Source organism: Melopsittacus undulatus, unplaced genomic scaffold, assembly GCF_012275295.1.
Source record: "Melopsittacus undulatus isolate bMelUnd1 unplaced genomic scaffold, bMelUnd1.mat.Z mat_scaffold_811_arrow_ctg1, whole genome shotgun sequence".
In the NCBI taxonomy this organism is placed as follows: domain Eukaryota; kingdom Metazoa; phylum Chordata; class Aves; order Psittaciformes; family Psittaculidae; genus Melopsittacus; species Melopsittacus undulatus.
Genome location: NW_022994613.1, coordinates 15,889 through 28,696, shown reverse-complemented (window position 1 = coordinate 28,696; position 12,808 = coordinate 15,889). Strand labels below are relative to the sequence as shown.

The window sequence follows — 12,808 nt, the reverse complement described above, 5'->3', positions numbered from 1 at the left end:
TGTTCCAGAGAATTAGTGAGATTTGGCTCATTGTTCATGTTAAGACATCAAAGCAATTCCAAAAAATCAAGTAGAAAAGAATCCCTGTAGGCTCCTCAGGCCTTGGCCCGGCGTAGATGAGGGTAGCTCTGGACAGTCCTTTCTATTGCTTCATCCAGGCTCACCACTGGTGTGTAGCCCATGGCTCTTTTAGCCCGGTCACAGCTGTAGTAGTGGAAAGTTCCAGCTAATGCCACCCGCATAGGGGTGAATGTGGCCTTGATGGTGACCAGTGGACTCAGCAGCCACAGCACCAGAGACAGGACCAGAGCCAGGTAATATGCCAGCCAGTAGGGAATGTGGTACTTGGGAGCATCGTAGTTCAAGCCAGTCAAGATACGGGACATGAAAGCCCAGAAAGGAATTGGTTCATCATTTGTGATATGAAATGCCTGCAAGAGAGGAAGACAGAAAGCCAAGTGATAAAATCATTGTGTTTTTCACAAACTGGTCTGTGATGGCCCATCTCATATTCATGCCGAGGAGAACTGATATCCTTGACTTGACTGAGACCATGAGAAACTGCTTTGTGCTCACCACCTCTGCATGGAAAGTGATGAACCCCTCCTTGGCTAAGGAAGGCAGCTACTGCTGACACTCCAGAGGTCAGGATCACTTGTAAATGATCAAACTGAATGACACAGCACAATGCAAACACATTAAAGTACATAGATCAGAGCATGGCAGTGCCATGGAGATCCAGAAAAGTTTCTCCTGCTTTGAACTCTATTGTAAAAGCTAAATAACTATGTTTATCATGCACACATGTTGGCTGCCCACAATTCTGCCTGGATTTCCTTTCACAGGGAGTTTTATAGCATAAAATTAAAGTATAGTCCTACAGCCCATGTGGTTGAATGCAATGGTCACCACATGGACAACCATTCATTATAGCCAGAGACAGAAAAACCCTGACCCATTTGCGTGCTGGTTCCACTCATCTCCGCAACAGAGGTTCAGGACAGTGGCACGAATTATAGAGCAGACACACAAAGCCAGTGCCTGGCTTGCAAATGAAGATTGTCTGAGGGACACCCACTCCCCTCCCCAGGTCCTTCCTTACCTTCCCACACAGGGGAGAGCCTTTCTGAAGATTTTCTGCAGCCAGGATGTGTCCATGGACCACATTTTCCACATAGGTGAAGTCTACCAAGTTCTTTCCATCCCTGCACAGACAAAAGGAAGATTAGCCTCAAGGCAAGTTAGGCTGAAAGTCTGCTAAAGGAAGGACTCCCCCCACCAAGGTATATTTGTTCCAAGTTTCTTCTCCCACTTTCTTATGCTGCAACTTCAGGCTATACCATGTCAGAGAGATTAAATCACTGCATATGGTTTTAGAGACAGGAAAGGTTGTTATTGGCTCAGCTCTTGTCTCTAACTTTATGTTTAGAACAGTACCAGCTCTAAACCTCACAAGTTAACCAGGTTTTTAGGTGTTGCAGATCCTACAGGGTTGGAGTGATTCAAAGGAGCAGAACAAAAAGAAACAGAGAGCAGAGAACAGAAACCAGCACAGACAGAGTCATTTAAGGACAAATTTTCAATTATGAATTTCTTGGCTCAGGAAGTTCTCACTCACTCCTTCAATGAGCAAACTTCAGCCCTGGCTGAAAGAGATTTCTACCACTGTGTTTCTATCCAGGTACAGAAAGTGAATCTGCACATCATTTTCAAGAGCCTGGCTAAATCAAACCAACAGTTTGTTACAAAACCATCACTCATTTGGCCATAAACCAGTATCGCTGCAATCCAGCATTTTGAGAAAGAGTGATTTTCATTTCCTGCATTCATGGATGATAAATGTTTTATTTGTTTTCTTGAGAAGGGATGTAAAGGCTGTAGCTGTAGGAATACTCAGATGAGGAAATGCGGGTTGAGCTGGAAGAGAAATGCAGACTTGCACAAAGTGGAAACCTTGTGTTTGTGTAGGTTTGCTTCTCTCAGAGCAATTTAAGAGATCAATTCAGAATTGAGCTGTGAGGAAGAATGAGAACCAAATCCCCCCTAGAATACAACACCAAAACCCACACAACCCTATTCCCTTCCTTCCACCCCAAGCACGTATTCATGGCTGCACATATACACACAAACTCGCTCCTTTCATGTATTACAAGTCTATTATAGACTAAAGAGCATATTTCTTCTCAAGAGCATAATACAATCAATAAAAAGATCCTCAGTAGTAGCTTGAACTATTTCTTGCTCTAAACTTTCAGCTAGAAGCTCTGTCAGGCTTAATAACAAGGCAAATACCTTTGATCTTACAAGCAGAGATATTCAAACACTGCCATAGAGGCCTTTTAATTGCTAACAGAAGGGTGTATTAATTAAATTAACAGCAACTAAACTGAGCTCTCTCATATTTAAAAGGACAGCTCTTTAGACAGTACAAAGCAGCTCAAGCTACATCAACTGTCCCTACTGATATTTTTTTGCACTATGAGCACTTACCTGAGTGCAGGAGTACCTGACACAAAAGGATTGTTCACAAGAGAATCCTGAATCCCAAGTAACAAATCAACTTCCCCTCTACCCCCCCCCTCCCGACTCCTTTCCATGCCCCAACAGCAGCTTTAATTGAATAACAGATTTAATATTCTTCCTTTCCAAAAAGGCTTCGTAGCTTGAGCATCAGTTTTAACAAAAGCTATGAAAGGACTGAGCCTTCCTCACCCAATGATGAACTTCATCTTGCCACTCTTTGCTGCTTCGATGAGGATGGGAACCAGCTGAGGGTCTCTAGGACCAAATATCCCATGGGGACGAATAGCAGTAGTGAGGAAGTTGTTGCTTGGGTCATTTGCACTGAGCACTTCCTGTAGGAAAAAAGAGAAAACCAGATCAGGAGACAAAGGACAAGAAGAAAAATACAGCTTCATAATACATTCTCAGATCATCACTAAGGGGTGGGTGTTCCCCCATCTCCTTGGAAAGGCATCAGTGGAAGAAAAAGTCCGTCCATCTCTTTACAAGCAATCCTTCCTTTGTTCCCATTTCTTCTCCCACTCCTCTTGAATGAGAAAAACAGAAAAAAATCTGTCCTCATTCCTGAACACTTCATGAATTGACAGATAAAGGAAGGGGACTCATCACCTCTCTCATTGAACACCACAGAAACCAGGGGAGCTTTGAAAGTTCCTTCTCTCTACTGGAGAAAAGAAGGACACTGAGCAATGCCATCTCTCTCTCATCCATCAATGGATGATTTCCGTCATAGGCCTCCTCAACCTGATTCAGGAGGGGTGTGATTGCACCTTCCTGCAGCACCAAGTGCTAAGCACATTTAGCCAGGCATTTTTGAAGATGATTTAATTCTACTGGGAGTTTGCAAATGCTGTGTTCTACTTATTTTTAATAGCTGCTGCATTTTCCATTAAAAATCCAAGAACAACCCAAATAAACACTAATGCTTTCAGTGTTTCACCCCAAAGATGTCATTACTACTTTAGAAGGGCAGTTTTAAGCATTGTGAAGAACAGTGTAGCTCGTATTATGACAAATACCTTCTCCTGCAGGATCTTTGTCTCTGTGTAATAGTCGATGGGTTTTTTTGCATATGGGAGATCTTCTGACCCATTTTTTATGTCTGTCCCCTCAAAAACAACACTGGCACTGCTGGTTAACACCAGCCTCTGCAAGAGATGCAAAAGAAAACAGCTGTTTAAAGCCCAAGACAAAAGCATCCTTATTTACAAAGGCTGAGTAAAGACAGTAGAATGTTTAATCAACTGAGATAGTACTAAGTGTAGAAGAACACAGACTTGCAAGAGATGATCTGAAACTGCAGGAAATAAAGTAATTCAGTTGAAAGAGTGGGAGTTTATTGCTACTTAAAGGGGATTGAAGCATTTCAACTAGCACCCAAGACATTTCCAGGAAATCAGAGCACTCACTTGGCACATTTCAGCCCTTGACACACAAGTGTTTTTAAGGTATATTCATTCATCTTGATGGTAAAAATATCACAGATATTAAACCAGAAAAGAATTCTTATCTTGGATGTTTTTGTACACTAGTAGATCCAAACCAGAATGTCAGTGATGTTCTGGAGTAATCAGAAACATGTGGGTTTAAACAGGATCTACATCGTAACAGAAAATAGACCAGATCCAACAAAGTTCCAACAGGTTGGAACTCCTCACTCTGACAGAATCCAGACTAAGCCTGAAGGAAAACACCCCATGGCCAATTTCCTGCAACAGCTCATTATGTGAGGGGGGGAAACCATCCCAGCAAATAACATACTCTGGGCTGGGAGGCCTGGGTGATAGACACCAGTTAATTGTAGACATTAGCACTGCTGCATTTGCACTGGTTTTCTCTGGCTCTTTTTCATTGGCAAATGACTTTTTAAACCAAATTAGGCTGGGCTTATGGCACAAGTGTGTTTCTTCTCATTATATGTTAAAGAATTCCTGTAAGTAATAGATACCATGAACACTTCCAGCGCTGGAAAAGCTCTCTTCAGAACCATCCCCTTATTACACCCTTGTGGGTGATATCCTGTGGGTGATTCCCAGATGTCTGATAGGACAAATTTTAATGAATGCTTTTTCTGCAGTCAGGAATATTGCCATTAATGGGTTTTCTGTGGCAAACATGGCCTGAGCTTACACCAGACACTAAGCAGGAGACCAACTGAGTCTCTTCTACTACTTTCCACACAACAAGTAGGTATTTCTTATCTCAGAGACCTGTATCCCTCTCTCAAACTAGACTGAAATTGGTCCATGCTGCAACTGTTATAAAGTCACATCAGCAGCTTATAGTCTCTATATACTTTTCTTCCCTTACCTGCACTCCAGCTTCTTTGCAGGCTTCAATGACAGCTTTGGTTCCCATAAAGTTCACCTTATAAAACAGTTCCCTGTTGTCACTTGAAGGTGCTGGCGACGCGCAGTGAAATGCCACTGACACACCTTGTAGAGCTGGGAGCAAAGCCTGGAGGAGACATCACATGAGACAGCAGTGAAGCAACAGCAGCACCACTCAGGGGAAACAAAGAGAGGAAGAAAATAAAACATAAATCTTTTTCTTATGGAAAAAAAAAACCCCACTAAATTTCAAGTCATGTTCCCTCCATAAAGATGAGCACCTGGAACAGGATCAGCATCCAGGATCTCCACTATGTCCTCTCCTTCTTGCTAGGCAAAACCACACTACGTATTTACTTACCAGGGAACAACCTGGGAATTTTCTAAGACCTAGAGGCTATCTTGACTTAACAACCTGCAGTAGCCTCAGGACAGGTATGAGACTCCAAATTACCTGGAGACAGGAGTTAGAGAACCCTGCAAGCAGCAGGTTTAGAAGCACCAGTACCCCATAGCACTGTCTGCATTGGTGATGACTGACACAGAGCTCTGAGCCATGGCTCTTTACCCTTCTGGGGAGATGCCTGTTCACATCATATACATATGTTTTGCCAAGGCTCAATACGTGGCTGAGCTAAGGCAGGAGGTCTCAGCTGACTGTTACAATGATGCATTATGCTGTTCTCATGCAGCTGGGGTTAGCCAGGAGAGCACCCACACACCATTACCAACAAGGACTGTAATTACACTGTATGTCTGAGCTAAAAGTAATACAGAATCATGATACAGAAACAAGTTCTACTCTTTTCAGCTTCCAGAAGACCTCAAGTAAATTCCTTCAAATGTTCTAGATGAAGGTTTGAAAACTGCTTTGGCTACTGTAGGCTTCCCAGGGCATGGCTGGGGGCCATAGCCACACACCCTTTACAACCTGTGCAATGCCTTCAGGTGTTTTGGTGCCTCAGGCAAGGCTCAGTAAGCTGCTCAAGGGAACATTTATTTAAACACACATCCCTTCTTTCTGCCATGCCATGTACTGTCTGTCATTAGCCTGTACCTCTTTGTCACAGAGGTCTCCCAGGAAGAACTGCACTCTGTCATTGTCAAACCTCTTCTGAATATCAAACACGTTGACTGCATAACCCTTCTCCAGGAGCTGCTCCACCATGTGCTGGCCTAAGAACCCAGACCCGCCAATCACAGTACATTTCTTACCAGCCTGCGGAGACAGGGAGAAAAGCACCTTAACATGCAGACATACACCAAAGTGCACAAGTAAACTGCTCTGAGAAATTAATATGCTGGAATTTTACACTAATCAGTGTGTAGTTTAATTACAGGAGTCTATATTTAGATATCAAAAGACTTCAATCAGTCTGTGCTTAAAAGTTCAGATACACCAATGGTCCACATGGCTCACATACTGGTTTGTTTCAGCAGGACTCTGCCTCATAACCAAGTGGTCCCCATAGTAGTGAAGAAAAAGAGGAATGGCTCCCACAAGTACTGCCCTGTGGCAAAGCAAACAATCTGCTTCAGCCACATGACACAGATACTTCAGAACACCAAAATTATCACCATTAGCAAGGACAAAACCACTTTCAGACCATGTGAAACTTTAGGTTTCTCCAAGCCGAGAAAGCAAACAGGTCAAGGCAATTATAGCCCTTTTCACTCAGCCATTGGTTCTTCCTTCCTTTTAAGCTTGGTCAAATCCATGGCTAAACCCACCAACAGATTCCAGTCTGGTTACTCATCTAACTGAACTAAGACCTCACCATCAACACAGAACATGCAAGCAATGAGTCTGAGGAAGCTTTCACACAAAGAATGCTCTGTCCTGGTTGGAAATAGGTTTGCTCCTTATTGTTGCTACACGAAGCCTCACCTCTGCAGTTACACTATCAAGCTGAAGAGAATTTTAACCCAGTGAGACCACACAAAAACAAGTTACTCATAAGTTTCCCAGTGCTACATCCTTAAACAAAAGTTCTACTGCAAAGTGTAATTTACACACACCAGAAATTAGAGAAACTCAGCACTGCTGCTCAGTCACAGTGCATGCAAAGTACAATATGATTCAAATCATTAAAATAAAGCTCTAATGGGCTGGCCAAATCTGTGTGGGTTTGATAGTTGTAAGAGAACAGAGAGGAAAAGCATATGTGAGTTTAAGGACCCTCTGCAGCTCATTCTTCCACTACAGCAGTTTGGCATGTGCTTCGCTCTTCAGCCCTCTGAGTCTCTGAACTTAGTTGCACTCCTCTGCAGTGTACTCTCCCCAAATGTACCTTCTTCAAAGGCAGTCACTCCATTCCATCAATATTCTTACTTGCCTCCCCCTGTGTTCTTTCTTCTAAGGCTCCTTCCAACCCAAACCAGTCCAATTCTATGATTCCAGCTCATTCTTCATCTACTGATAGCACCAGAGCTGCGCACCACACTTGGATGTGCGGAACAGTGTTCGACAGTGGCAGAACAACGCCCTCTAGCCCTAATTATTAGAATCATTTTCTGCCAGTACAGATGAGATCACCCAGGTGGTTCTGACTGATAGTTTTCCACTCCCTCAGCTACATTAGCAGTATTTTACCTGGTGATGAACAGCAGGGTACTTAAATAACCTTTAGTGCACTTTTAAGACACACAGCCTAGTGCACACACCTCTTGGGAAAGGACCAAATGAACCAACTCGATGACCAGAGTCAGTGTAACTGCAGCTTAAGGGGGGTGCACCTGGATTCAGGAGCAGGTAGAAAGCCAGCCTACACAGGATTGTACTGGGTTTAGGATATGAATTACTACTTATCTAGTGTTGTGCTGTGAAGATATGACAGCTTGCTCACACTCCACCAGGATACTACATTGGATTTTCTGTTTCTTTGTTTCCTAAATATCAGAGATTCACTGCTCCTCTGTAAGCTTCATATGGATTCATAAGAAAATAGCTCACTAGGTAGAAATGTCTCTATAAACAAGAGCCATGGGTAATGCAACAGAACAGCTTAGTAAACTGTACTCCTAAGAGCAATGTCCAAACACCTTCCTGAGCTAAGCAAAATGTTACTCTTTCCATGTTCTAACTTCCTGTACTCAATGCAGTAACCATAGAAAGGTTACAATGGCATGGTAGATCTCAGGAACCTCAGCTGGGCCTTTATAACAAGGAATATGTTATAAAGTATGTAGAAATGTTCCTGGAGTAACTAAACTTCCAGCCCTATTGATCTGGCACTGACAAAGCCACTAGTGTACTTGGGAGGCTGGAGCATTCCTGGAGTTCTTTGGAATTAACAACAGCAAATGATTCCTTAGAAAAATCCCATTTTATTTGCCAGTATCTCTACTAATGCAGGAACAGTCTCATGTCTTCCAACACTCCGAAATATCTATGAAAATGTTTCTGCAAGACAAATCTTCATAAAGCATCATTTAAATCCTCAACTCACTGATCTGAGGCGTGTGGCCATTTCTCAGGTGATTCACTCTCAACTGGATTCCTTTAAGAAAGAAGAAGATTATTTCGTTACAATATTTTCTAACATGTTTCTAGTTACAGAAATCAAGGTTTGAAGCCATTGCACTACAGAAGCATGAGAAGAGATAATTCTCACTGCCCTACTGAGCAAAATAAGCAGTACAAGAGTAACACTGACATGAAACAGCTTTCTCAAAGGCATACTTTTAACATCACGAAATACCTTTATAACAAAGGCAACATCTTATTTTAAATGCTTGTGTTAGCTTCACAGACTTCCTTTAAGTCTTAATATTTACACCCCAAACAACATGAACACAACTTCAGGCTTTGGCAACGTTCTCTTCAAATATACAGTTGCTCAAGAACAACAAAATAAACTGAAGCTCAAGTATTCCAGTAGCACCAAGCCCGCCTGTTCCACAGCAGCAGGCCCAGCACAGCCAGCTTCTCCCACCCCGGCTTTCATCACCCCCTTCCTCACCCCTCAGCCCGTACCCCCAGCACCTCAGGCTCCAGTTGGCCACTCCACACACCCACAAGCTACCCTTTTACCCCAATCTCCTCACACACCCCCAACCTTCTTTGCCCCCAGCCTGCCCTTCCACACACCCCTCACCCTTCCCTAAGGCCCAGCCCTCCTCACAGCCCTGCAGCCTCCCTCAGCTTCCCTCCCCACACACCCGACGCCATGTTCACTCACATTCAGCCCCCTCAGCTCCACAGTCCCCACAACCTATCCCTATCCCTATCCCTATCCCTATCCCTATCCCTATCCCTATCCCTATCCCTATCCCGCTCTGTTACCTCCATCCCGCCCCTCTACAGCCCCCAAACCCTCACACCGACCCTTCCCCACTCACCACACCGGCACCGCTCACACCCTCCACCGCCCGCCCTCAAGCCCGGTCCGGCTCCGCCCACCCCTCCACACCCACCAATCAGCGCGGACGCTTCCATCAGACCCCGCCCATTCCGCCGGCTCCCCCCACTTCTGCTCCCGCGCGCTCTGGGCTGAGCATCGCGTTAGGTGCCTGTCGCTCGCTGATTGGCCAGCGGCCTCTTCCCTGAAGCCAATCGCGTTGAAGGAAGAGGGAGAGGCTCTATCCCCGGCCGTCAGTCACCTCTTGGCCCCGCCCCATCCACCTGTTGGCCAATAGCAATTGCCCAAGCACCTCCCAATAGGAGCAAGGGTTGCCATGGCAGCGGCGTGGGGGCATTAGCCAATGAGAAAGCGGCATTGCCTGTACCGGAGCCGCATGAGGGCAGCGGCCATAGGGATGGTGAGTGCATCCTGGTCCGCGGGCAGCCTCAAGCCCTGCTCCGCTCCGGCTTCCCGGTGCCGCGGCCACGCTGGGGGTTGAGGCTGCGGCTGCCCTGCGGGGCTCACCCACCCTGATCCCTCCTTTGCTCTCGTGTTGCTGCGCCAAGGCTTCCAGCTTGCCGGAGCCCTCGCAGGGAAGCGCGTCCCAGGACCCCAGGCTGGAGCTCACCGAGGAGCAGAAGAGGGATATCCGCAAAGCTTTCGACATATTGGACACGGACGGCGATGGGCGTGTGGATGTGAAGGAGCTAAAGGTAAGAATGTGCCTAGTGCTGAAAGCACGGTTCTGATGAGGGTGTAAATAATAGGGGCATAAACACCTAAATGTCCTTAAACGGGAGAGATCCCCCCGGCTTAAAACGCTGTTGTCAACAGGTCCATTTGTCTCTTTAACTGTAGCTCTGTCCTGCTGCTACTACGCGTCTCCAGGGCTGGGCTGGCCAAAGTACATGGATAGTTCTGTATTTCTGAACCGTCACCTCCTCTGTTACTAAAACATCAAAAAGGGGTCGTGCATATTAAAAATGGGGGGGTTTTCCCTGCTTGTGTGTTGCTGAGGGCTGCTCCTTTGCAAATGGGGTTATCCGAGCTATGGAACATACCAGCGGGGTTTGTTTTCATGCTTTTATTTATTGCAAAACATTTTCAGTCCCTCCCCACCCTTGTCCTGTTGGAAGAACAGTAATCAATAAATCAGGAGTTACTTTGCTGTCAGAATTTGCCTTTCCTCTTTGCAGTTGGATATCCATGGACTTAAGACCATGGAAAGAGAGAGAGCTGATTCCAAACTTGCCACTTGTCCCTTTATCAGAGGAACTAAGACTAAAGCATGTAGGTGGGCACTGGTCACCAAGTGAAGGTATCCTTGGGTGTTCTGCTTACGGGACGCAGAGTGTCAGATGGAGACACACAGAGTGTATGAACTGTGTTTTCCCAACGTCCATTGGAAAACATTTTTGTCACTAGAACAAAAAGATCAATTGATTGAAGTTCCCTGAGCTCTCTCATCTTCAGACCTCCCACGTTTGTGCCGTCAGATCCGCTTGTTAGAGTCCAGCAGAGCTGCAGGTGTGATAGAAGCTTCTTTCATAGAATCACTTGGCTTGAAGTTGGTTGAAGCACTTCTGGGTGTCCCATTTGCCATCTTGCTTACAGCAGGCCCAGAAATAAGCTTTATTATCACTATTACTATTCCTCAGTGTCTTGTTTCTCATTGCAAAGGGAACATTGGAAGCAATTCCCCTGACAGGAATGGCATAACATTCAGTGTTCCAGCAGCCTTGGAAATTGCTCTCCACAGTCCTCTGTGACAGTCTGGGATGTTTTCCTTCAATGTATGAATGACAGTGGCACTCTCTGAGTGCCCATCACAACAATTCCACAAAGCACTTACCAAAATAGGCTTTTGTAAGAAGAAATCCACATTTTATCAGAGAAAACACTTCTCCAAGGTTCTGTTACAGAGCTTTGTCCTCCAGTCTGAGCTGGGGGGGGGGGGGGGGAAGGGAAATACATTTTTTCTGGGATATAAGACTTGGGTTTCAACATGATAAAGTTCAACTTTCCCCCCTTTCTCCTGTGGGTCTGTTTAGAATTTTCTATGATTTATAATTATTTTTGTCTTTACAGGTGACCATGAGAGCACTTGGGTATGAACCTAGAAGAGAAGAGATCAAGAAAATGGTATCAGAGATCGATAAGGAAGGAACAGGGAAAATCAGCTTCAGTGGCTTCTTAAGAGTGATAACACAGAAAATGGTATGTGGCTTTAAGAAGCACATCTGAGAGTGGTGGAGCACTTCTTAAAACATATTGAATAGAAACAGATATTTAGCAGTAGAAGATCCCAAATGTGAAATCCAAGAGGCATCTGGCCAGCTAGGAAACAAAAAGCATTCCCTGAAGCCCTAGTTCAGGAACCCTTCACCTTTTCTACATGTGCTTCCTTCTGGATGGACTTGGTTAAATTTGCTCTTCAGAGAGTTTCTTAGTCTGATGTTTGTCTTTATATCGAGTGTTACCTACCACATAACCACTACTTATTCTTCCTTCTTTAAGGTTGAAAAAGATTCCAAAGAGGAGATTCTCAAAGTCTTCAAGCTCTTTGATGACGATGAAACTGGTAAAATCTCTTTCAAAAACCTCAAACGTGTTGCCAAAGAACTGGGGGAGAATCTCACGGATGAGGAGCTGCAGGTTTGTTTGAATGGGAATTACCTCAGTGAGGGAGGGAAGCTCAGGATCAGCTTCCAGGCAGAGGCAGCAGCCACTCAGGTTTAGCTGCTGTCCTCTAAAGGAATTGTTAGGAAAATCTGCCCTTCCTGGCAGGAATGGAAGAGCTCCTGTTAGGCAGGGATTGGGGATCACTGATCTTCATGAGGGCTGGAGCACCTCTGCTGTGGAGACAGTCTGAGAGAGCTGGGCTGGTTCAGCCTGGAGAAGAAAAGGCTCCAAGGAGACCTTAGAGCAGCTCCAGTGCCTAAAGAGGTGACAGAAAACCTGAAGAAAGGCTTTGGACAAGGGCCTGTAGGGTCAGGACAAAGGGGAATGGCTTTAACCTGCCAGAGGGGAGACTGAGGTCAGGTATTAGGAAGAAGTCAACATTTTGTGGCGTTGTACCACTGTCCCCTCCAATGCAATGTACAAAACAGTTGTTCTAATTCTGCATTAATCTGTTAATCCTAATCCAGTCTAACCTGCCTCTGATTCCTGAACACAAATATCTTCCAGGAAATGATCAATGAAGTGGACAGAGACGAGGATGGGCAAGTGAACGAGCAGGAATTCCTGAGCATCATGAGCAAGACCAGCCTTTACTGAAACAGTTTCACTTCTGTTTTGCATATATGTATAAACATTTAATAGGTGCCTCACTTTTTTACAGCCTTTATTTCTTTTCAGACCAAAAAATGCTGGTCAGTGTTCTCGAAGTGAATGTTCTTACACTTGTGTTTGTGAGCAGTTACCAGCCGCAAACCTGTTTACGTGTAACAACGTGGCTACTCCTTTGTGCTCATAAGATCTGTACACTCTGTGTATAAATCACATTCATCAATGCCAGTGTTCACACCCTTCTCTGACTAAAACCCATGTGTCAAATGATTACGGTTTGGCAAAGAGAAGACTCAAAACCTGATAGTGTGAAGCTGTTAT

At 44.8% G+C, this 12,808-nt stretch overlaps 2 protein-coding genes across 2 annotated transcripts; one reads left to right on the top strand and one right to left on the bottom strand.

Moving 5' to 3' along the window:
- Positions 1–6: 6 nt before the first annotated feature.
- Positions 7–8,355, bottom strand: NSDHL (NAD(P) dependent steroid dehydrogenase-like). The gene is made up of 7 exons (XM_005144842.4): positions 8,303–8,355; positions 5,911–6,072; positions 4,834–4,980; positions 3,543–3,671; positions 2,713–2,855; positions 1,103–1,205; positions 7–431 (listed from the first exon to the last, which is right to left on the bottom strand). The coding sequence occupies exons 1-7, from the start codon at positions 8,321–8,323 to the stop codon at positions 96–98; spliced, it is 1,041 nt and encodes a 346-aa protein (XP_005144899.2). The 5' UTR covers positions 8,324–8,355; the 3' UTR covers positions 7–95.
- Positions 8,356–9,587: 1,232 nt separating this feature from the next.
- Positions 9,588–12,604, top strand: LOC101876046 (caltractin). Its single transcript, XM_034074290.1, has 5 exons — positions 9,588–9,614; positions 9,763–9,909; positions 11,285–11,413; positions 11,714–11,851; positions 12,386–12,604. The coding sequence occupies exons 1-5, from the start codon at positions 9,591–9,593 to the stop codon at positions 12,473–12,475; spliced, it is 528 nt and encodes a 175-aa protein (XP_033930181.1). The 5' UTR covers positions 9,588–9,590; the 3' UTR covers positions 12,476–12,604.
- Positions 12,605–12,808: the final 204 nt, after the last annotated feature.